Source organism: Carettochelys insculpta, chromosome 2, assembly GCF_033958435.1.
Source record: "Carettochelys insculpta isolate YL-2023 chromosome 2, ASM3395843v1, whole genome shotgun sequence".
Classification (NCBI taxonomy): domain Eukaryota; kingdom Metazoa; phylum Chordata; order Testudines; family Carettochelyidae; genus Carettochelys; species Carettochelys insculpta.
The window spans coordinates 235,220,545-235,246,518 of record NC_134138.1 but is presented as its reverse complement, the minus strand read 5'-3'; the positions used below and the strand labels follow the sequence as shown (position 1 = coordinate 235,246,518).

The 25,974-nt window shown below is 39.3% G+C and overlaps 1 protein-coding gene across 6 annotated transcripts in view; it reads left to right on the top strand.

Moving 5' to 3' along the window:
• AKAP9 (A-kinase anchoring protein 9) overlaps nucleotides 1-25,974 on the top strand; it is a 252,463-nt gene that overhangs the window by 60,857 nt on the left and 165,632 nt on the right. For 5 of the 6 annotated variants that reach the window (XM_074984761.1, XM_074984760.1, XM_074984758.1 and 2 more), the window contains exons 3-8: nucleotides 7,731-7,775; nucleotides 15,466-15,519; nucleotides 15,965-16,135; nucleotides 19,464-19,619; nucleotides 21,677-21,874; nucleotides 22,910-25,357. In XM_074984761.1, coding sequence (XP_074840862.1) covers nucleotides 7,731-7,775; nucleotides 15,466-15,519; nucleotides 15,965-16,135; nucleotides 19,464-19,619; nucleotides 21,677-21,874; nucleotides 22,910-25,357 — 3,072 coding nt within the window. The remainder of the gene's footprint in view (nucleotides 1-7,730; nucleotides 7,776-15,465; nucleotides 15,520-15,964; nucleotides 16,136-19,463; nucleotides 19,620-21,676; nucleotides 21,875-22,909; nucleotides 25,358-25,974) is intronic. The other variant, XM_074984762.1, reaches the window with a different exon arrangement.

The following is a 25,974-nucleotide window of genomic DNA, read 5'->3' as shown; positions in this document are numbered from 1 at the left end:
CGAGCTTCAAAATGCTCCTTTGCTGGCCCCGCCCAGGGCTCTCTCCACCAGGGCGGTGGTGGCGTCAACAGCCTTCTTCAAGGGCATTGCATTAAAAGACATCTGTAGAGCGGCGACCTGGTCATCCTACAACACCTTTGGCAAGCATTATGCCCTGCCTCGGGTGTTCGAAGAGGATAGCCGTCTGTCGACAGCAGTCCTCTCGGGGGCAAGCTGCACACAAACCGATTACCCACCTCCTTACTTGGGTTACTGCTGGGTAGTCACCTATTGTGGAGCACCCACGGGGACCACTCGAAGAAGAAAGAGAAGTTACTCACCTGTAGTAACGATGGTTCTTCGAGATGTGTCCCCGTGGGTGCTCCACCACCTGCCCATCCTCCCCGCTTTGGATCTCTGTCTTGTGTTTTTCAGGAGCATCCGAGGCGGTTGGTCAAGGAACTGGCGGGGACCGGATCGCGCATGCGGCCGGGGGCGCGCAGGGGGGCTGCGCGCGCTGGCGCATGCGCAATCCAGGAGAAACTGCTGGAAGATTTCTGATCTGCAGCGCCGGGCGAGCCCGACACCTATTGTGGAGCACCCACGGGGACACATCTCGAAGAACCATCGTTACTACAGGTGAGTAACTTCTCTTTTTGCATTCATTACTTCTTATAGGTATTTACATAAGAAAGGTAAGTATGAGGATGAAAATAGATCACAAAATACCATGGGGCACATCTATCCTGGAGTTAGCCTCCCTTACTTAGTGTATAAGGAATTCATTTAAGTTTTAAAAATGAACCACAGACATTAATTGACATATTCAAGATTAGGCTGGCCAAAATTTGTATTTTATGGTTTGTGTTCCTGTGAACCAGGCTGCTAAAAGTTTTCATTTCAGAAAACCTTAAACCTGGTGTTTCTGAAACTAAATAGGCTTCCCAGATTTCCAGTATCTGCTCAATGAAATGGATGTGATTTAGATCAGTGTCAGTGCTGCCATCCTTGTCCGGTAACTATGAAACTGACTTGAATTATGGTGGCAGCTGTGGGAGTAGGCAGTATGCATGGTGGTTGTAGGCATGTCACTCCTAAGGTATTAGACAAGATGGGTGATGTAACATTTTTTTATTGGACCAACTTCTGATGGTGATACAGACACGCTGTCAAGCAACACAGAGCTCTTCTTCCAGTCTGGGAAAGGAACTCCCTGTATCGCAGGAATATGGAACAGATTGCTTCCCATAAGTAGTTAACACCTACTGTGAGAGACTGTTCACTAGTCATAAGAAAAAAAAAAGATGGGTGTTGTGTATGATATATTGTTGTAATAAGCCACAAATCCAGTGTCTCTGTTCAATCTGTGGTTGTTAGTGTCTAGCAGAAGAACGAATTTAAGGTTCTATGAGATGTGTATCTCCGTGTGTGTATCCCAGTGGTATCTATTTGAAAGTCTTGTGCAGGTTTCTTTGAGAATGAGGACTGCCATATTGGATATAGGGTGATCCTTTTTTGAAAAGTGTTCATCCACAAGTGATAGGATGTTTTGTCTTTTGTCATTCTCCTGTGTGAGTTCATCTGAGAGCTTAGTGATTGTTGCTAGCTGTTGTTAAGGAACTTAGTGCACTGAATGAAGTATATCACACATTGAGCCAGATAGTCCAGCTCAGTGGCAGGGAGCCAGAAAGACATGTGAGCCCCACAGGTGTCCTATTGCAGTGGTGCAGCCTAACCTATGAGGGTATATCTGCACTGCAGTAAAACATACATCGCTGACCCATGTCTGCTGACTTGGACTTATGGGACTCAGGTTGCAAGACTATAAAATTGCAGTATAACCCTTTGGGCTCATGCTGAAGCCTGGGCTTTTAGAGCCCATGAGGAGGCATGGGCCCAGAGCCCAGGCTCCAGCCCACGTCTGCACATCGATTCTTCAGTTTCATAGCCCCGTGAGCCTGAGTTAGCTGACATGGGCCATTCAGGGTGTTGGATTACAGTGTAAACATACCCTGAGATCCATGCCTTGAACACAGGCTGTCAGGCCTTTAGCTTCATGGCTGGGAGCCTGGAAGACTTGAAAACTGTAGCTTCAGCTGGGTTTTCAGGGCTTCCAGGTTTCCTGCTAAGGAGCCAGAAGCCGAGCCAGGGGTGAGAGAACTTTTTACATTGGGACCCACTTTTTGTCCATGCAGTTAGCAGGGCACCCCCTCCCCGCACCTGTCTAGTGTAATCCAAACCAATGGAAATGTTGGTTATGTTCATGTGGAGGAAAAAAAAAAAAAAACCTTTCAGCAAGTGTAAGAAAATCAGTATGTTGAATGTAAAAACTTAGTTAATTGGTAAATAAATGTGAATACACATTCATAAAAACATTAACATATTTCAACATTTTTATGAGATGGATGAGCCTGACACACAGCAGCTGATCATGCTTTTTCCTCTTATGAAATTTCACACGCCCAGCGACATCTCCTCCCCTTTGTGCACCCTGTTTTAGAACAATTATTTTTGATCCAAGGCTCACAGGCCTTTTGTGGCCCAGTCAGCACACAGCGGCAGCCTGTGTGGCATCCTAAGGGCCATAGAAGTAGTGTATATATATTAAAACAAAAAAGCAGGAAAGAAGTGGGTCTGTCCCACAAAAGCTCACCTAATAAATTATGTTGTTAGTCTTTAAAGTGCTACTTTACTGCTTTTTTGTTTTGATAGTATATAGACTAGCATGGCTTTCTCTCTGTGTATATATATTGTGTGTCTGTGGCCCACGTAACATGGAGAGAGCTGCATATACCACCCACAGTGGTAAGTAAGTTGAGAACCCCGACTTTAGAGCAAAACACTGTGTGACAAAGTGCAGCTCTTTTGAATACCATATTTGTTAGTGGTAACTAAACTAAATAGGTAAATGGAAACCTCACATTTGGAAAAAAGATGCTCCAAATATGCTGAGTTTTAGGAGAGAAATAATTCTAGTTCTTCTAATACAGAGCTTGAATTGGTGGGCAAAGATATATGTTGATGATACTTTACCCTTATTTCTGACTAATGGTACTTAGAAAAAAGGTGATTGTGTATCAACGTTCTCTTACATTTGGGGAGACATAGCATCACTGCTTCCACTTACTCTGAGTATTGTTCCAATGTGAAGTTGTAAAAAGGGAAAAAGAGAAAAGGTCTGCCTTCAGAAATTCAGGGGGTTGGAGTAGCTGCATCTGCAATAAAGCCAACACATTGTCATCCTACTGCCTCTAGCAACACCGTATTCTTGGTATGAGCATAAGAACGGCCATACTGGGTCAGACCAAAGGTCCATCTAGCCCAGTATCCTGTCTGCCGACAGTATCCAATGCCTGGTGCCCCAGAGGGGGTGAACCGAAGACAATGATCAAGCAATTTGTCTCCTGCCATCCATCTCCCGCCTTCGACAAAAGGCTAGTCACCATACCTTACCCCTTGCTAATAGCCATCTGTGGACCTAACCTCCAAATATTTATTGAGCTCTTTTTTAAACTCTGTTTGAGTCCTGGCCTTCACAGCGTCCTCTGGTAAGGAGTTCCACAGGTTGACTGTGCACTGTGTGAAGAAAAACTTTCTTTTATTGGTTTTGAACCTGCTACCCATTAATTTCATTTGGTGTCCTCTAGTTCTTATATTATGGGAACAAGTAAATAACTTTTCTGTATTCACTTTCTCCACACCATTCATGATTTTATATACCTCTATCATATCGCCCCCTCAGTCTCCTCTTTTCTAGACTGAAAAGTCGCAGTCTCTCTAGCCTCTCCTCATATGGGCCCTGTTCCAAACCCTTAATCATTTTAGTTGCCCTTTTCTGAACCTTTTCGAACACCAATATATCTTTTTTGAGGTGAGGAGACCACATCTACACGCAGTATTCAAGATGTGGGCGTACCATAGTTTTATATAGGGGAAGTAAGATATTCTTCGTCTTATTTTCCATCCCTTTCTTAATTATTCCTAACATCCTATCTGCTTCACTGACTACCGCTGCACACTGTGTGGATGTTTTCAGAGAACTATCCACTATAATTCCAAGATTCCTTTCCTGATCTGTTGTAGCTAAATTTGCCCCATCATATTGTATGTATAATTAGGGTTATTTTTCCCAATATGCATTACCTTACACTTACCCACATTAAATTTCATTTCCCATTTTGCTGCCCAATCACTCAGTTTGCTGAGATCTTTTTGAAGTTCTTCACAGTCTCCTTTGGTTTTGACTATCCTGAACAGATTGGTGTCATCTGCAAACTTTGCCACCTCACTGCTTACCCCTTTCTCTAGATCATTGATGAATAGGTTGAAGAAGATTGGTCCCAGGACTGACCCTTGGGGAACGCCACTAGTTACCCCCTTCCATTGTGAAAATTTACCATTTATTCCTACCCTTTGTCTCCTGTCTTTTAACCAGTTCCCAATCCATGAAAGGATCTTTCCTTCTATCCCATGACCACCTAATTTACATAAGAGCCTTTGGTGAGGGACTGTGTCAAAGGCTTTCTGGAAATCTAAGTATACTGAGAAGATAGAAGTGTTTATGAGAAGATATGTCATTTATTACTTGCTTTTTTGTGCAGTATGGAGTTAGTAAGATGTAACTCAGATTCACTGTTGTCATATTGTATAGCTTAACTTTCAAAAGGAAGAAATGTCATTATATGTCCATTACCAATTTGTTACAGTATTTCTTTGTCGAAAGTCACCATTTTATCTTGCTTGATTAAATCCCTATTAGTGAAATAATCTGGTAACCTGTTTAATGCATTTAGTTGAAATTTAAGGCTGTATAGTTTGTTCACTGAGAGTTTAAATATGCTGGAGTTTTTTAATCTAAATATTTTGATGTGAGCAGGCGTGTAAATCAGAGAGTGAGGTACATCAAAACTTTTGGCTAAACTGAAGGTGTTTTCTTCACCAGCTGATAGCTAGTCAGTCTTCAGAAACTAATTTTAAGATTTTTGATGTTGGGGTTTTATATTCATTTTCATAGCTGATGTAGGCTTGTCAATAACCATAATAAATTCAAATGTGAATGGGTTTAATTTCTGATATGTGGAATTTTGTTTCACAGTAACAATAATCCTGGCACAGTATTTCAGTAGCAGGTCATTTATTGATTGCTTTAGTCAGTTGCTTTAAGAGCATTCATCTTTTTGATCCTGTCCCTTTATAATAGAGCTTGAACCTCTAGTCTGGCACCCTCAGGAACTTACCTGTACCAAACAAGCGAATTTGCTGGACCACAGGAGGTCAATATTGTTTAGCAGCATAAACAACACCTCCAAGCTGCATCTACTCTGGTCCACCCTTCCAGAAGGGGCATGTTAATGAGCTAACAAATGAGGCATGAATTTAAATATCTTACCTCTCAGTTGCATATCCCTATAAGACCTCACTTCTGGAAGAGCCTTTTCTGGAAGGCAAAGCAGCCATATAGATGGGGTTCCTTCAGAAGGAAACCCCCCTTCCAAAAGACCTCTTATTCCTCAAATGCTGTATATGGCTTTTAAAAAGGATTCCATCATTAGTTTTCAGTTTCTGCGGCCTATTAGGGTAACATAATCAGTTCTTTGTAAGTCTGCTGAGTATGTGGGAGATTTTGTGCCAAGAAACAATTCTAATCTTCTTTCTGAAACAATCTCTCTGTGTATCTATAGGCAAGATACTTAAGCCCCTTTCCTCAGTTTCCACGTTTGTAACATTCCATCTGAAGAATGTTGTGAGAGTTAGTCTTTTGACATTAGAAAATGTATGGAACATTGAATAAAAAATAATTAGAAAAACCCTCTCTTCAGGTTATTAAAAGATCTATATGTAAGAGTCTATATGGAAAGTTATTTCACTACCCAAATGTCTGTGTGTGGGAGTGAGAGAGAATCCTGTTTCTGAATATTCCACTATAGGACACAGAGGTATAACAGGCAAAAATTCATAAGCATATAAGAATGGACATACTGAGTAGGACAAAAGGTCCATCTAGTTCAGTATCATGTCCTCTGAGAGTGGCCAGTGCAGGTGCCTCAGAGGGCATGAACTTCAGGTAATCATCAAGGGAGCCATTTCCAACCCTAACAAAACAGAGGCTAAGATCACTATCTCCGCCCATCCTGACAAAAGCTTGATGAACCTATCCTCCATTGAATATATCTTGGTTTTTTTTTTTTTTTTGAATCCTGTTAACATCTTGGTCTTCGCAACATCAAATTTACAGAGTGCCCCTATTGACCACAGTACTACTGCCCACCGTTAGGAGTAAGGGAAGTCAATAGGAGCCCTTAGTGGAGACGGCACAGAAGCCCAAATTAAGATAAGTCAATGCCAGCTATGTAATTTACGTAGCTGAAATTGCATACCTTAGTTTGACCTTCCCCGTAGTGTAGACCTGCCCAAAGTGTCATTTTAGCTAATGCTGAAGTTAAAGTGTGTGTGTATGTGTGTGTGTGGTGGGGTCGCGGGGTCAGGTACGTTAAGCAGGAGTGAAACACCTTCCACCTTCGCCTTTCAGGGATGGGTGTCACCAGCTCAGTAGCATATAACCGTTTTTAAATTTATTTTTTGTGAAGGTATGCATTTTATTTACATTTTGAAATTTATAGGAAACAAGGCATTTGAATAGCAAAAAAACCTGAAGGGTTCCAGTAGGCCTACCAAGGAGATTTCCACACAAATGGCAATATTGTATCAAAGTCAGAAATAAGGCATCTGTTGTTTGTGCCTTTGAAAGTCTCCCTGATAATTAATTAATATGGGGTCTTCTCCAGCACCCCTTTGAGTAAATGGAAAGGGTCTAATTGACTTAAAGAGTATTGCTTATGTCCCACGGTGTATTACTTACACCATTTTTGCCTGTAGAGCATTAACTTTTGAATATAGATCAGTGGCTAGTGCATTAGCTTGCTAATCCTAGGGTTATAGACTCAGTCCTTGAGGGGGCCATTTAGGGTCTGGGACAAATAGATTTAAAACAAAATTCTGTCAGGGATGGTGATAGGTCCAGCTGTGAGTGCAGGAGGCTGGACTTAATGACCTTGCAAGGTCCCTTCCAGCTCTATGAGATATGTAAGATCATTTAGCTTGGGGGGGAAAGATAAATTGTATTCTTTGACATGCTATATGATTTCATGTGAATATCTCTGAAGTTTTATTGTAGAAATAATCCTTTTAGATACTGAAATTTAAGCTGATGCTTTGTACTGAATTAATAATCAAATTTGGTAATAAATCAGACCATTTATTGGGCCTATGTGTTACTTTTAGAATTGAGGCCCTTTTGCTGCAATTGCATTCATGTGTGTGGATTTGATCTCAAGGTCTGAGCTAAGGTACCTGATGCAATGAAAATTGAGGGTGTTTCCTACTTTGCATAATTGTATCTGCGGCTCGGGCAACATTAGAAACTTTTGCTTGTATAGGAATGTCACTTTCCCTGCTTAGTTTTGGCAGGGATATTGGTACTGGTTGTATTGGCAAAAACACTCTTTTGCCTGTATAATAGGTATTTCCGCTGGGAACCTTTGTTGGCACACCTATACGTATAGACAAGGCCTTAGAAAGCTAGGAATAGCTTTCATGATGTAGATTCTAATGGATAACATGGGTATTTTTAACTAGACATAAGTCATCAGATTACTTTAACTACTATTCATAGACACAAAATTGGATAGAAATTATGTTTAATATTTTGAAATGTTACCATTGTAAATATTTGTATTTTTCTCCTATTTTAGCCAGACAGTGAAATTTGCACTACTGCAGATGATTATAGTTCAGAGGTAAGAATGAATTAACATTTTACATTTTTAGAATGTCACATTTAAGTGTTGTGGGATATTTTTAAATGTTACTTTGCTTAAAAAAAGGAAAGGAAATACTAATTTGAGAAACTTATAAATAACATGAAAATGTATTTTTTAACTGCCACAATTAGCCTCGCTGCATGTCTAATAAATAGCAGGGTAAATGCTACCTGATATATACTTTAGAGCCTTTGTTTGGGTTTCTGCTCATGAGCCTCTTCTAAATGGGAAGAGCTAGGATCATGGTATACAGCTTCCTCTGTTCATAACAAAGCAATATAAGGATTTGGTTGTACTACGAAACATGATGTGCCTGGCATTGGATTGCTTCTCATAAAACCAAACAGAAAAGAGGCAGACTCGCCAAGTCTAGTACAATCCTCAAAATAGACATAACTGAGTGAATATTGGAAGAGACTGAACCAAGCTGAGCCAGAAAAATAGTATGAGCCTGGAATAGGATTGCTATATTTTGGCATAGCTAAATCAGTGCTTAAGGTGTGTAAACCAGAAGAAAATGTTGTGGAAACCAAATTTACTAAAGCCCTTTTTGTCAAAACATAGTGAATAACAGTTTATAGGAATAAAGAAAAAAATACACTTGATGGAATTTCCGTATAAAAATTAAATAGAAATATTTTAACAATTTTATTTCTTAAAAAATGTAAAGTAAAAAATAACTTAATAAAATACACTGGTTTTAAAAAATACCATTTAAATAGCCCATGTATTTTTACTTTTATATAAAAACTCAATTGAGTAAGGACTCAAGCAATGCTGAGTAAAGCTGCTAGTACCCTTTAATGAAGTATGTTTGTAACTCAGTGTAATGGTTTCAGGCCTGCTGACAGGGTGGGAGACAAAGTGAGCAGTTGCGTAGGGTTCCAGCATTTCAACGGACCCTGACCCTGTGGCTTTTGCAGTTATTACTTCAGCAGCAGAAGTGACCTGAGTTCTGGGCCCCTTTGAATTGCTGTGGCAGTGCCACTCCATGTGGAAGGCGTTGGGGGGGGGGGGGGGCAGTGCTAAGGACTGTGTGCCCTAGTCTCTGCCCCATGTACCCTAACTCCACGCCTTCTAGGGGGGTGGAGCTGGGTCTCCCTTCCACCTTGCCTTGGGGCCCACAGTAGCCATTGCTGTATGATTTCTTCACTACAACTGCACTTTAGTGGTACTGTTCAGAGTTGTGGTTATTTAATCATTCCCCTATGTTAATTTTGTGGAGAGAATTGAATGCTAAGTTGAGTGATTAACTTGCTAGTAAAATGGAAACTACTTGTTCAGAATATTAGTTAAGCAGAGAAAGAAGTACCTTGAAAAAGTTTGATCCCCTTCATTCCGAAGTTGTTGTCATCTTGCCATTGAGTGCAGAATTGGGCCCTTTAGAGCATGGTTAATCATTAATTTCAGTTCTTAATTTTCTTATGTCTTGAGAATTCCTCAAACTATGAAATTCTTTAATCAACTGCTAGAGTTCATAATTGAATGTGCTACTTTGTATTTAAGGTGAACCTTGTAACGTGCAGTATTACTTCTGCCCGTTCCCCACAATTTTGCCATTCTAATTTTCTGAATTAGCACAAGTAGGAAGATTATAACATAATTTGAGAACAAGAATTTGATTCAATAAATAGGCCAACACAGGCAGTGCCATACCTAGGTGGCTGTGAGGCCCTGGACACCCCCCCTTCTGCCTTAAGCCCCTCCCCACCTGTTTTTGCCCTTGCTCCACCTTGCCCCCAGATCACGCCTCTTCCCACCATTGATCCACTGTCTCTTGTCCCCTTTGCACCCTTTCTCCCCATCTCCCTCCCCCAACCTATGTGAAACAGGGGATTACTGGGGAGGCCTAGCACTGGCAGCAGGTATCATCCCATAACTACATTTGCCATGGTGGTGGGAAGCCCTGGCTTCCCTCTGCTGAATCCCACTCTCAGCCACATTGCACAGGGGTGCAGAGCAGGATGGGGATGAACTGTGCCACTTTCCTCTGCCACCGTGGTGAAGTGGAGCAACTCGACTGGGATATGGTGGGGCAGAGCATGCTGGGGCTGGATAGCTCCACTTCTTGAGGCTCCCACTGCTTCTGGCTAGTGCAGATGTTGGCTTGGCCTCAGCTGTTAATGTGAGGACCCTTAACAAGTTCCCCTGCTGCCCAAAGCCCTGTAAATATGGGGCCCAGGATGGCTGCCCCAGACCATCCTATGGATGGCATAGCTCTGAGCACAGGTTATAGTACACATAGTTTTTACATGTTAAAACAATATTAAGGTTGCAAAGCCAATTGCTGAGAAGTTAGGAAATGCCAGAATATAGATTGCCTGTGAAACCTTAATTTGGGCCCCTTGAATATATGCATTATTAAAGTCTTTAATTACAAGCACACATACTCTTTTCCTCAGGACTCCTGCCTCATTCCAGGCACATTAAACCAGCAGCTATTCAATATTTTTTTTTAGCTTCATTGTTCAATGTGTTACTGCCTTATTTATTGCACGCAGTTCAAAGCCTGCTCGGAATACAATTGTTAGTTTCCTCATGGGCTGTTCCGTGTGTCACCACTGTTTGAGTGCTCTAAAAACATTAATTAGCTTGCTTTAACAATATTGCTGTTCGGTGAGCACTATAGTTATTCCCATTTTACAGATAGGAACTGCGGCATATAGAGATTAAAGTAAAAAGCGTCCACTAATTTTAGGTGCTCAGTCTGAAATGCCTACAGCCTAATTTTTTCTGTGTACTTAGCTTTATGTTAATAACCTGCCACCTCGACTTTAGTTTGCAGCTATGACTGCATAGCATTTCTATACATGAGAGTAAGGATCTCAAACTGTGTATTTCTAGAAAATGAGGAACATACAATTAGTGTATCACCACTGCATAATTAACTTATCTTCATGTGAATTACTCCTTGTGAGCTATCCTAGCTTCAGGGAAAGAAACCACGCTACAAAATAACACTCAAACAATGTTGCTCTTGTGTGTGTGTGTGGCACAGACTGATGGTGTTACATTTCTTAGTTCTTTACACTGCAGCAAACTGAGCTACACTATGAACTCATTCTCTGTGATTTGTTTTGGGGAGGGACTTCTCCATCCTTTCTGGACATCTGGAGGGAATTGTGGGAAGGCATTGGAGGACCAGCAACACCTGAGTGATGGTAGCCTGCATCCACACTGTAGAATGATTTTGCCAGATAGCTTAAGCTTTAGTTTATATCCACTACCAGGCCAGACAACTCAAGTTAAAAGCACAACTTCACTCAAGTTCAGGGATTTTGTGTCTAGATGGGAATCAAGCTAGCTGCAGTACCTAAGTTATAAATCAGGTTAACTTTGGAGTAAAGGCAAGCCCTTAGTGAAAAGTTCTGGTTTAACTGATTTGCCTAGCATCACATAGGAGCTCTGTGGCAACCGTACACTTATTTTAACTTGATTTTTAAATGCATAGTTTTAAAAAAGCAAAATATATGCCCAAAAATATGCCCTTATGTGACACCAAACTGAGAACTACATGAGTAATCAGCAAGGTTGGAGTCTTTAGAAACCCCATACAGACCTCTGCCATTTGAGCAAAGAAAGTTAACTTGTGCAGTAGTTATTTGTGTGGATGGTGACAAAATATGCACCTTGCCAGTTGTTTTCAGAATTATGTGCTGACGGTAGAGCAGTGGTTCTCAAACATCTTGGCTGTAGCCCAGCCTCCTCAAGGGAAACCTTTCTGTAGACCACCAGCCAGCCACCCATGATGACAGCATGCCTTTGTTTATCTCTAAACATCTTAAATACTAAATTATTCATATTGTGCTACTAGAGCTGTAGTGAAAGGGGGCACATATAACCCGTAAGAAAGGAATTATTAATCAAAATCAAAATAATTAAACAGATTAAGTGATTCAACTTTATCACATTAGTTTATCAAACTGTTTTAAATAAGTAAAATATTAAGTTATGTTAAAAAAAAAGGTTTTAATGTTGTCTACGGTTAGGGAAACTTTTTAGGGTTGGGGCCACTGATCTACTGAAAAATCAGTTGGGAGCCTCAAATGAGGGGCAACTCCCCAAAACAACCCCACCAATCCTCACTGATGTAACCCCCAAATGAGATACCTCACTCCCCAGGTGCTCCGTCCCTATAGCATTATGAGAAGGTGCAGGAGGGGAGAGAGGAGACAGGGAGGACCAAGCTTCAGGGCGTCCCACAGGTTAGATTAACTCTTTTGGGATCCAGGGGTTAGTAGATTCTGTGAGCCCAAAAGGGAGGGGTTCATTATTTGGGAGTGGACGGTCAGTGAATGGGTTAGGGATAGGGGTGAGGGTGGGAGTATGGGTAGGGTGCTAGATCCAGGAATGCTGGGTCCCATTCTAGGATCTAGAAGAGAGTGTAGGGCAGAAGTCTATGTGCCTACTTTCTCCCCAAGCTTGACCCTTTCAGCTCCATCTCCTCCAGTCTGTCTGTATCCCACCTTTTTAAACTACTCTTGGCTCCTTGTCCAATTCCCATTCTCCTTTACTAACCAAGACAACTGGTCCGTGCTCATCCAGTTCTAACCTTTCCCTCAGGGCTACTCATCTGAGCCCCCGTTTTCCTATAACTCCATGCCTCTGGTTTTCTTTCCCTGCCTGTACCAGTTACACCTTCTGACTTTTCATCTGAGCTGTCTCCTGCCCTCCTGCACTTCAGTTGTTCATCTGTTGGCTTCCTGTCTCAATTCAGCATCATGGCCCTGCTCCTAGTCTCTTCTCGCCCAGTCCACCACCCAAGTCTCCTTGCTCAGTTGGACCCAGTCTCAATCTCAGCTGGCTACTTTTTCAGTCTGTCAGTCTCCTTTCTTGGCTCCTTATCAGAGTTCTTTGTCTGAAAACCCTCCCCTGTTCCCTGTCAGTCGTCTTCCTCCCCGCTTTCTTGTCTCAGTCTCTTTGCCAACCCCTCTTCCTGTTCCTCCTTGCACACTGGCTCATTGTCAGATCTGTTCTCCTGCCCATCGTCTCTCCCCACTGGTTCCCAGTTGTAATCTGTCTACTTGTCCAGTCTCTCTGGCTCCTTATCCGTGCTCCGTTTTCATTTCCCCCAGTAGTTTCTTAGTCTGTCCCCAGATCCCTGTCTTCCAATTCCCACTTTGTGTCCTTGCCCAGTTAGTGTCAGTGCTCTCTCTCCTTTCAGCTGGCAGTTCCAGTTTCTCTTCACCCACCCCACACCAGCTGCCAGGTCTCAATCTCAAAACTTCCTCCCCAACTTCCCTGTGTCACAGTTTGCTCCTCCCTTCCTGAGTCTGACTTTTGTCCCCTCTGCATTTGAGTCAAGCATTCTCTTCCATGTAGCCTGGGCACTAGCAGATAAGGGTGACAGGCAGAACTGAGAACACAAGACAGTCTTCCTGCATTCAGTCCCACTGCAGTTTCCCAGAAGGTCCTGTTTGAGCTCTTGTAGCCCTGGCAGGAACACACTTTATTAAGATGGTGCAGGAGCAGTCACATATGGGAACTGCGAGAGGCTAGTACGTGCTCGATGCAGATTTTTTGATACAGTTCCGTCAACCTCCGCTGAATGTGTGCAGGATGAGATTCTTAAAAATCTTGTATCCCAGACAGATTTTCATAGGAAAAGCAAAAGGCACCGCTCCCTGGACGGGAGAGGAGCAGGGAGGAGTGCTTCAAACAGGAAGTTCCCATTCACCAGAAATCAGCCAGTGGAGTTATGAAGCTTGTCCCTCCTCCACCACAAAAGCCACCCTCCTGTCAAATTTCCAAGTCCCTAATCCAAAGCATATGGTGTTCAACCTCTTCATGGAATAGTAAGGATTTTTTAATGTGACAAAACACTCTGGCTGTATGTACGCTTGCCCCCAGCTTCGAAGGGGGCATGGTGATCAGGGCCACAGGAGATACTAATGAAGTGCTGTGGTGAATATGCAGCACTTCATTAGGCTAATTTTCCCCGGCAGAAACTTTGAAGCACTGGCATGCTTGACACTTTGAAGTTGCCGTGGGGGAAAATTAGACTAACGAAGTACTGCTTATTCACTGCAGCACTTCATTAGTATCTCCCATGGCCCTGATTACTATGACCCCTTCGAAGTTGGGGGCAAGTGTAGACAGCCTCTGTCTTTCCCTAAATTTCTTCTCTGAAGTGGCTGACTGTTTTGACTGAAATTTCTCTTTCCCCTTACCCCCTCCACTTTCCCCCCAAAAAATCCATCTGCAGCAGGTACTTGGGGTGGAAGATTTTAGTCCACATGGTTAAAGTTTTGCAATGTTAATTAACTTTAAGCAGGATCTGACTGTGAGAAATATCAGGTAACCTGACATAGACGTTGTTGTTGATTGCCTATAATATTTCTTCTGAGTAACCAGTGGCTCTTATTCCTCTCTACCTGAAGGAAATGTAGTTTGTATGCTCTGATTAGAGATTTCATGTACATGTGGACAGCACACTTCTTGCTTTATGTTTTGGTGATGGGTGAGAGAAGAGGTAGGAGAAGATAAAAAGAACCTGCAGGAGCTCTGTGTGTTGAGGAAAGGAAGCAACATATACACTCAGTTTTCCATTAAAAAAGGAAACAAAATTCTGTGCACAATGCTGACTTTATTATGGTATTTATATGTGTAGAATGTATAACAGTGAGGTATTTGTACCACACCCACCTTAACACGAGGAGCCAGCTTTTGATGCCTCAGAAGCCCAGGGTGGTGTGACATGCTCTGACATATGCACAATTGAGAACTATGTGAAAGTATAATCGGAACCTCTAGTCTGATGTAAGAAGCAGCTGTTATAGCAGGACAAGGCAGAATCCGGCCTGCAGGCATGTAGTGGTTGATGGTTAGAAATGCGAAATAGCCACAATTTAATTTGAAGTCTGTAGGAGCCTTAGGTGCTTGGCAACTCAAAAAAACAGGCGGGTATGAGTTTAGTAGTGGTATACATCTTGTCTTTTGCTTCCTCTCTTTCTTATTATTTAAAGAGGGTCTCTATCATTTTTTAAAGTGTTGTTTGAACTTTTTGAATCATAAATTGTAGTCATGCTTTTAAGTGTAATATTTTGTAGCTAGTATAATTTAAAAGTTGTTTATTATAATTGACAACATGAGAAATATGATTCTTCTTTATTAGCTAATGCTCGGGAAACTGGATGAAGTCCAGTGACAAATAAATATAACCCTCTTTGGGGCACATTGCTCATAATGGCTCTATCTAATGACAGAGTACAACTTCCTGAGCAAAGTTGGCGGAGCAGTAACCGCAGGTATCAGCAGTCTTGTCTTGCAGCAATATTATTATTGCAGACGAAGTCTTTTCTTTTCTTCACTGTCCTGTACAAACCCACAGTTGTGGACATGATAACCAAATCTAAATATGGATATATACAGAATATATTGTTTATAACAAATTATGTATTTTAATCAAACCAGGTTTAATTCACCTGAGTAACTCTAAAGTACAAATATAAAATTTTTTGTTACTTTTGATGCAATTTGGTATATATGAATTGTGCAAAACAATCAAATACTACCTGTGTGCATTTCAAATGAAGTAATTGTTCTCTTCTCACAATACATTGCGTACAAAAATAGATACAATTTAAATTTTAGCTACCTTTCATTTGAAATGTATCTTCACATTATATCTTAAATTACAATGTCTCTAGAAATTGTCTTTATACAGGTAAATGGTTGCAGTTTTGTGGCAAGAACAGCTATACCGGCAGACTTAATCAGGGTATAGTATTACAAATTAAATGATATTACTAATGTTGAATACTAAAAACCTTAAGGAACTTGTGTACTAATATTCTGGGTGAACGAAAATGACCTTGCTTACTAACAAAAGTGCTGTGGTATGCTGTGTTTTCTAGCTCTGTCATCGTTTCATGACATCTTAACATGTATAACATTGCTTCTTGAACTTCATGAAAAACAAAAACAAAAAATGATCATAGCATAAAGCATAGCCTTAATACAGAATTCTCAGAAGTACTGTATATCAGTGGTCTTAACGTTTAAATTATGCCAACAAAATAGCTTACTCTGGTAATAAGCTTCTAAATGCTGTGTTATATTTTGGTGTTCTAATGTGATATGTGATAGAGAATTCAGAATTTGATTCTGCTCACTTTGAGGAAATATGTAAGTGTTGGGTTGTTAAGGAACTTGGATTGATTTAGGAAGAAGAATTTGGAGTTGGAGCGACTTACTCTGAGCATGAAACACAGCAGTCTCAGACACGACTAGAGATGATGGAGAATGAATTGGCTGGGAAACAGCAAGAGATAGAAGAACTAAACAGAGAACTAGAAGAAATGAGGGCAGCATATGGTACAGAAGGATTGCAACAGGTATAATTACCTTATGTTGCTTTCTGTTTGCCCCTTAGTTACATGCAAAAATACTGAATGTCACCTGGGAGTGTTCATGGTTAAAGAGAGCCATTCAAAGACTGTGAAATGCAGAATTTTGTTTAGTTCCAAAGAGAATAATTTCAGCAGGATGTGTCATCTTTATTTGAAAGGAAGCTCCAGCATATTTCCTCTTTCTTTTTATTCTCTGGCCAACATTTTCATTCTGTGTAACTGTTGCATGCTTTTCTTCTGGTTGGAAAAGTGGATACATGAGCTTCTTCAATACAAGCTTCCTCAGTTGTCCAGTGGGAGTACACAATTTTTTCCGCTTGTTCCTCAGAGAACAAACAGGTATCAAGTTCCAGCTTCCAAACCAGGAGGTCAGTTGTCTGCCAGAGTTTACAGAGGCATGCAAGCCAGCAGGGCAACATATTCTAAGAAACTTTTCCCAGTTTAGGTTTAAAGTTTTCTTACATTAAAACCTGAGCATCTTTTTAAACAATCCCTGTAATATAGGGAATATAACATCTAACTCTGCACTTAGGTCAAGCATATGATACTCCTGTTAAAGAAGTTAGGTTTTAGCTTATGTTGCACTGAATTTGCAACATGGCTGATATGTAGGGTATACTTGTATTTTTCATAGTCTGTATTTCATTTTACATTTGTCTCTGTTTTCTTTGCCCTTTTGTTCATTTGGATACTTCATGTATGTTCATATGTTTTTGCTTTGTTTTATAAGTTTCTACTGTGGATGCTGTTGGATCATGGTTCACAAAACATTTTAAATTGTGTTTATCGCTGTGGGATTTTTTGTTTAGTTTTTCTTGATTTCCCTTTATTTTAGCAAATCTGTGAGAAGGTATATGTAATTTTCTCATGAGAGAGAGAAAACATTCTAAGTAGCATCACCTATAAATAAAAAAGGGGTAGGTTATCATTATTTTTGCCTTTCAGTGCATGTGAATGATGAGAAAGACCACTTACCTCCTATGGTACTGATAAGTTTTAATTCATACTTAGTTCCTGTTTACTGTATCTTGTACTCTTTGTGCTTGATGGATTTTATGAGAGTTATAATTTCTTCTGATTAGTTTCTGGCAAATGCCAACACTGTGTTCTTTTCAGTGAACGGAAAGAGAGAACATATATAAATTTTAAGTGCATAAGACTGTGTGAACTCTGGCTTGTTTGTTTTTGTTTGTTTTTTAAGATGTTCTTTGTATGTGATGTTCTTCAAAATTTGTAGCACAATAATGCTTATGAACATTTTTCAGTTACACTAAATTATATTTATTGAAGTTTCATAGTATGCATTGTGTTGTAATTGAACAAATATTTGAACAGATACTTTCCTTAACTCCCCTAAGAGCCTTTTATTTTCCTAACCTTCTAAGAATCAGTTTCAATGTATTTGTGTCCTAATTTTAACTGCCAGTCCTGTTTCAATAAACTATGCAAAAAAACCAAATTGAATATCTAAAAACAAATTTTAAAAATGACTGGATAATAACGTGTGTGTCCTTGAGAATACGTTTTGTTTAATTTTGCTGAACATATTTTCCATGTGTGTGTGCACGCACGCGTAAGGGTTTGGCATAAGTAACTGCCCACTGGATACCTCTTTATGTATTAAGATGGTTGTCCAGTAATTACATCATCCAGGAAAGTGCAGGTGTAAAAATGAACAACTGTTTTAGGACCTGGGCTATCAACATGGGATTTGAGGGCATTTAATATTTTGCATGATCAGACCCTTATGTAGATTCACCAGATTATTTTTTTCAAAGGAGTCCGTGGTCAATGATGGGATGAAAAGAATTAATTTCTCTCAAACACTTCATAGACAGTCAGTTTCTGTGTTTAAAATACGTGTATTTTTATTTACCTACCAGTAATGAATAATATATCTTTTAGCTGTGAGTTAAACCTCACCTGAAATATTTGAGAAAAGTATAAAAATATCATGTGGTAGTACTAAACCTTTTCTTTAGGGCACACAGGTGAATGTCTAGCATTATAAGGAAGTGTTACATGTACACACTTCGACTGACTTTCTAATGTTAGTTTGCTAAGTTAAAAAAAGTCAGAAATTAACACTTCATTTTGATCTGCTTTGTAAAAATAATTTTAAAAATCAGTCAACCCATGGAACAAAATGTCTGCTATTGGTGCTCTGATTTTCATACAGTTTTTTTGGTGCCTAGCCAGGTTATCAGTGACATAAATGGCCGCAAAGCCACTGAAGTCATTGGAGTGAATATCTGCCTACATGAACTGTAGGTGCTCTTTAGTCTTTAGAAGAGCATATAAAATTGAAGTAACACTCTAATATCTGAACAGATTAATGATTTAAGGAGCATATATATTGACTGAGAGACTTTACTTTAAAGGCTTCTGCTGACTGTAAAAAGAAGAGTTTAAATAAATGAAGTAATTTTCAAGTAAACCACAAGACTTTTAAGTTTTTTATTAAGTTTAGTGCCAGTCAGGACTGCTGACAAAATTGCCAGGGTCCTGGACAAGGTCCAAGCCCTGGGAAGGAATGGGATCTCTGGCAAAAAGGGAAGGGCTGGGAGCTAGGGTCGCCCCCCGCAGCCAACCCTTCAGCACTTACTGGCCCACATCACCCAGGGCTCCAGTCATTACCATGTCATTGGTTGCTGGAAGCCCTGGGTCCTTTTGAAATGGCAGGCCCTAGGTCAGCTTCCCCTCTCCCTACCTGCCTGCTGAGGGTGGCCCTGATGCCAGTTAGTAATGTTGTGTAGATCATGGTTTGCAGAATTTAAGAAAATATATGCTATGATATAAGTACTTACCACTTCTGAAGAAATTTTTTTCCCTCAATAGTACTTTTGTCCTTTCTTCTTCCTTTATCACACGTGTCCATCTGAGTGTTTCTCTGCTATATACCATGTACCAGTCTTGAACGTTTAATCTGATTTCCCCTTTATCATGTGAAGTCCCAATTTGTTGTAAATTTCATACCAATATCAAAGAAGGTTTTAGAGAACTTTTGGTTTAACTTAGTTTCAAATTCTAACTCTTATAAATTTAATCAAGATGCAATATACAGTAAATATAAAGTCCAGATCACATTCTTTATTTGGGTACCTTTAATAAATAATTCAATAGCCTCTACATATTTTGAAATGCTTCTGGTACAAAAGTTATTGCTAAAATATTAGTGCATAGGTGTCTAAGTATTTTAGAGACATTGTGCATAAAATACACTTTTTATTTTTTTAAACTTAGATTTCATGAGTGATTTAGCATGTATTTGTAGATATATTGACTTGCGCTAATTAAACTTAACCTTTCATAGCTTCAAGAATTTGAGGCTGCTATCAAACAAAGAGATGATATTATTACACAGCTCACTACTAATCTACAACAAGCACGGAAAGAAAAGGATGAAACACTGAGGGAATTTTTAGAGCTTACTGAACAAAGCCAGAAACTACAAATTCAGTTTCAGCATGTAAGTATTACTGGGAGCAATACTTCATAAGGTTTGATGAAAAAGAGTCAATTTGGAATAACACAGTACACAAAGTATTGTTTCATTTAAAAACAAAGTCCATGTTGTTTCATGTGAATTTCCAAAGATGTGAGTGTAAAATTAGGGACCTACAGTTGAGTTAGTAATTGTCAACAGCTGGAGTATCTGGAATGTTGTGCGATAGTAATATTTGGTAAATAATGGCTTTCTGATGGCAACCACTGTAGAAGGGAAAACCTACCTGTAATAACTGTTGTCAGAGGAAAGGTGCAATCCTTGCATCTTTGAAATCAATGGCAGAACTCCCATTTACTTGATTGAATTCAGCATTTCACTTTACAGTCTAATTAGACGTTTAGTAACACCCATACTTTCTCTTCTGTGGTTGAAGATTATTTCACTATACCTTTTTGTGCTGTATTTTTACGTTGATTTGTTCAGAAAGGAACTGATGGTTGAGTATAACATAGCCACAGGGGCTTCGTCATTATTCATTTGTACTGCATTTAAATGTTTTAGTATTTTGAGCTGTTGAGCGGTCATAGGTCAAATTGCACAAGCTTTGAGCACAGCATTGTAAATCCACAGTGTTTCACATACTGATTTTTGAGAATTAACAATTGCACAAATAAGGCATATTATTACATCAGAATGAATTCCTAATATATTGTTGCCCTGTGCTAGTTGGGCATAAAACATATGTTGAGAGATGCCCACAAATGGGCCACAGATATGTGGCAGCAGGACACAATGATATTCACTTTTCACAGTGAAGAGGCACTTTATACCTACACGTCATTCTCACACCAGCAGTGGGTGTGACAGCCACAGCGAGGCCTAGGATAGAAGGGGCAGGGCCTAGGGTAGTCAGCCTTGCCACCCCTTTCCCCCCCCCCCAGAAGCTGCATGGAATGGTACAGCAGTGCTGCTGAGGCGTTTCAAAGGAGCTAAGCACTCCAGCTGCTGCTACTTTGCCTACGGCAGCAGCTGGAGTTCTGGGCACCTTTGAAACATGGGGCCCTGGGCAACTGCCCCTTCGCCCCTACACCTTAAGATGGGCCTGCACACCAAGTGTTTAACTAGTTGCAGTGCAGAGTTACATGGCTCCAACAATATAACTAGAAATTTACACACATCCCTAGAACTCAAGTTACTTCTAAATCCTCTCTACATCCCCCTGAGTAAAGGGACATAGATTACCAAGAGGGGTAACTTCAGTATGCAAATCTTTCAGGTCTCTCCTTCTCCTGGAAGTCAGAGATCTACCAGCAAAATCCTGAATCTTGTTTATCTGTAAGACTTGTCCCTTTTAATCTTCGTCTGTGCTAGCCACTTGCTGTGACAAGCTCAACTATCTTTCCTTTCCTAATATTAAACTTTACAGTCTATTACATGAAACAGAATTGTGCCTCCATGATGCTGTGAAGAAAGTGAAAAATCCCACTAGAGAAAGGGAATTTTATTCAGTGAAAAATATTTTGTCATGATCCTGAAAGAGGCGATCAGTGACATCTGCAGCATCCTAAAAAACAGTTCCCACACTACAACTAAAGGAAGGGAGGCTGGGAAGGGCAGCAGACAGGAACAGGAGGCTATTGTTATGGCCAAGAGAATATAAATATGGGATGAGAGGGTGTACAAGAGGCAATCAGCTAGCTAGATCACCCATCCCCAGCCAATGGAAAGCAGATGACTTGAGATGGACAGGCAGCCCCCCCTCTTGCTGCAGAAGCATCCTGCCTTCCTTCCCCGCCCCCACCCCGCATACCTTCTGGGCCATGTATTGCATCCCTAGCAGTCTATCAAGATCTCTTGGTGACTGCGGATAGTGCTGGTCGAAGCAGCAGTGTAATATCGACCATGAAAAATAATTTGCCAGCTATTCTAACAAGATGAACATCACTCCACTGCTACTAAAAGAAAAGATAATTTGACAAACGCGTTTTAAGTAATCTTTCTCATAGAGAAATGGGAGCAAGAGGGAGGTTTGCTAGTCTAGGAAACTCTGACCTGCGTATGTCTTTTCTATGTGTAAGTTACAGGCAAGTGAAGCCTTAAGAAATACCAGCCATAGTAGTACAGCTACGGATTTATTACACGCCAAACAACAGATCCTTACACATCAGCAGCAGCTAGAAGAACAAGAATATCTGTTGAAGAATTACCAAAAAAAGCATGAAGAATTTGAAGCACAAATTACACTTCTGCAAGAAAATATTGCAGTCTATGAAGTGGTAAGATTTTTATTAGATGAATACTTTTTCTACTGATTTAATGTTGTTTTCCTGTTTATAGTTCCTTTGAAGTTAATTATAAAATATAACTCCAGATATGTGTGTGCAACCGCTTGCTAGAGGAGATGTAAATATTGTCTTTCTATTTCATTTTATACAGGGAATTTGTTGTCTCTCTAAGACTGTTACATCTACTATACTAAATATAGATTGTATGTATAGTTTCACAGTAAATATTTAACTGAGTTGTGTCAATGATTTTGAAAGAAAACAGACCCAAAAGCAGTTGTTTGAATAACTCTCTTGTCCTTACAAAAAAAAACAAAACACAAAACCAAATTAAATCCAGTATTTGATGCATTGTAGTACATCTTTTGCTTTTATGTTGTGTTCTTCATGGAGAACATCGCAGATCATCTACAGAATTGAATGCCCTCTAAAGAAGCACCAACTCTAATCTATTGACTGTTATAAAGACATTTAAAATGTATCCATTACAAGAGCGCATATTTGGGCCTACTGTATCTACTTGTATTCAGTGGCATTTTCAAATGGCATAGTATATACAATATGAAAATTTATGGACCCTTAGTACATACTGATACATTGCCCACTGAAGTCAGTGGAAAAACCTCCTATTGTCTTCAGTGGGTGGTGAAGCTGTCCCCACAAGTGATGTTCAAAGAGTTAAACATAACTGTCAAACTTTCCCTCATATTTTAATTTTTTTGTGTATACTTCCCTTTACAGCATATAATGTTTGAAGAAAAATAGTTTGTATAGAAAACAAAAGAATTACATTGAGCTAACTAAGCCAAACATTACTAAAATGTGAGTGCGACTCTGGAAAAATGAACCATAATTTATTCCTAATGCAGAGCAAATTGTTGAAATTGAGTAGCAATGTTTTAGATCTAACTTTTTAAAATAGATACTATGTTTTTAAGAAGCAATTTGAAGTATAATATTGAAAGTTTTAAAACATTGAAATATTGAGATTCCAAAAATTAAAATATAGCTTGCTTTTTTTTAAAGGAAAAACACAAAAATGAAAGTGAAGATTCCAATAAAAAACTACAAGAAAAAGAAGCACTAATTGGAGAGCTGAAAGCAAAAATAATAGAAGAGGAGAAAAATGCATTTCAGATGAAGGAAAAATTATCAGATGCCAATAAATCACTTGATGAATTAAAAGAGCAGATTATACAAAGGAATCAAGAGGCAAATAATGTGAGACTAGAACTAGTTAACTGCAAACAGAAAGAAAGACAATGTTCCGATGAAATAAAACAGTTAATGGGCACTGTGGAAGAATTACAGAAGCGATGCCATAAAGACAGCCAATTTGAAGCTGACATAGTACAAAGAATGGAATTAGAAACACAAAGGAAACTGGGACAGCTTCAAGCAGAATTAGATGAGCTGTATGGTCAGCAAATTGTACAAATGAAGCAAGAATTAATTAAACAACATGCATTAGAAATTGAAGAACTTCGTACTCAACAAAAAATAGAACTGGAGAAAAATTTAAATCCACGTTCAACTGACAATATTAATGAAGATGAGGTGCATTTAATGAATATTAAGATTAATGAATTGACTGTAAAATTGAAAGATGCTAATTTTCAGAAGGAAAAAATAAAGCAAGATTTGTCACAACAGCTGGAAGAGATTTCAGCAGAAAAGTCTCTTCAACAAACACAAATTGAAGATCTTTTTCAAGAACTGACCTTTGCAAGAGAGCAGATTCAAAGAGCTAAACAGACAATAGTGGATCAAGACTGCAAATTAAATGAAGCCAGTAAGTACCAGGTTATAATTGAAGATCTGAAAGCTCAGCTTGCTTCTGCGTCTGAGCTCAGGAAAGAGTTAGAATTAGGACATGAGGCCGAAGTCACAAATTATAAAATAAAACTTGAAATGCTCGAAAGAGAGAAGGATGAAGTTCTGGACAGAATGGCTGAATCTCAAGAAGCTGAATTAGAGAGACTGAGGACACAGCTTCTCTTTAGTCATGAAGAAGAACTGTCCAAACTTAGAGAAGACTTACAACAAGAGCACAGAATAAACATTGAAAACCTTAAAGATAACTTGGCTGCACACTATAAAGAGCAATTAGAAGTGGTACAAAATGAAATGAGTCAGAAGATGGAAGCCATGCAATTTGAAAAGGATAATTTAATAACAAAGCAAAGTCAGCTTATATTGGAGATTTCAAATTTGAAAGATTTGCAGCAGTCTGTTGTAATTTCTAAATCAGAAGAAATGTCACTTCACATACAGGAACTCCAAAAGGAGATTGATGTTCTTAGGCAAGAAGAAATAGAAAAGGGCACACTTGAACAAGAAGTTCAAGAGTTGCAACTTAAAACTGAATTGTTGGAGAAGCAAATGAAAGAGAAAGAAGATAGCCTTCAAGAAAAATGTACAACTCTTGAAACAGAAAATAACCTTCTTAAAGATGAAAATAGAGCTCTGGAGGAGAAATTAAAACACGTTACAGTAAGTTCAGGGGAAAAAATGATATTCACAGATCGTGTTAGTACTAACCCAGACCTTGATGTGCAAAGAAAATTAGAAAAACTAATGGCTGAAAATGAGAAGCTTATAAAACAAAACATTGAACTTGAGGCAGAAATTGAAAGGCAAAAAAATACTTTTTCATTTGCTGAGAAAAATTTTGAAGCTACCTATCAAGAGCTGCAGAAAGAATATGCTTCTCTTCTAAAGGTAAAAGCAGATTTAGAAGAGAGCAAAAAGAAAGAGGAAGCTGAATATAAAACCAAACTCAAGGCTCTGACTGAAGAACTTCAACATTTACAAAGCTATAAACTGGTTGTAATGAAAAATAAAAGTGCAGTCTTTGAAGGCTCTGAAGAAGACAAAATATGCAGAGCAGAAACTTTTGAAGTGGGAGAAGTTGTTGAGAAAGATACTACAGAACTTATGGAAAAGCTTGAGGTAGCCCAGCGTGAGAAAGTGGAACTGTCCTTGAGACTTTCAGATCTTTCTGAACAATTGAACTTAAAACACAATGAACTTTGTCAATTAAGTGATGAAGTTAAATCTTTAAAACAAGAGAAAGAACAAGTATTAGCAAGATGTAAAGAGCTAGAGTTCATAATCAGCCACAATCAGACAGAAAATGTTAACATTTTTGAACAGAAGGCAAAATACTCCAAAGAAAAAACTCAAACAGATGCTGGCCTGGTTTCTGATGCTAAAAATATAATAATTAGTCCTAACAGAGAGCATTGTGAAGAAATAAAAGTAAGAGAAGACAATATGAGTCTGTGTAAAGATTCAGATAATAGTATAACTGAAAAGGAAATTCAGCAAATGTTGAATCCAGAGCAGCAATCACTTTTGGATCATTTGCACCAGATTACTGACAAACTAACAGGAGAAACATCACTACTGGCCAATACACAACATGAAAATGGTCAGCTTCAGCAGCAGTTGGATAGATTAAAATCTGAACAGGTATGTTCATAGAAACCTGTATGGTAAGGATGTTACAAGGAGTGCGTCTTTGCAAAATAGTGAACCTTAATGTTTATCTTACACATGCTCTGTGTTTCTTGGCTATTGTTTGTTATCAGTATGTTAATTAGTGGTTAAAGGAGAGTGTTAAAAGTGATCTCTTTCATAGTTGTATGTTTAAGAATTATTAGGGAGTGTGTGAAGAGGCTCCTTTTATTGGATGTATGAATAGTTCAAAATACTAAATTTAGTGAAAGCAGCAACATTTTTTTAAACTTTCAGTGGAAAAATAGAAGGTGGATGAAGTCTCAGAAGGTATTAAAAGCCAGATATTTCAGTTGGGCCTTGTGAGCCGATGCCCAGGTGCCAGCTAAAGGTCCGGTGGGGCAAAGGGGGTGATGCCGCACCAGCAGCTACACTAAGCAGCCAGGGCAGGCTGGGTTCTTTAGTTTGTGTTTAGTTCGGGTGCAGCAGCAGGAGGAAAAATCACACTTAGAGAGGCTTTAACAGTTACTTTTTATTTATACAAAGATAGAAACAATTTAACTAAGACAAATGATTAAAGTACCACAATTGTGAATTTTTGTTTATAACTTTAGTAACGGTTAATAGGAAAC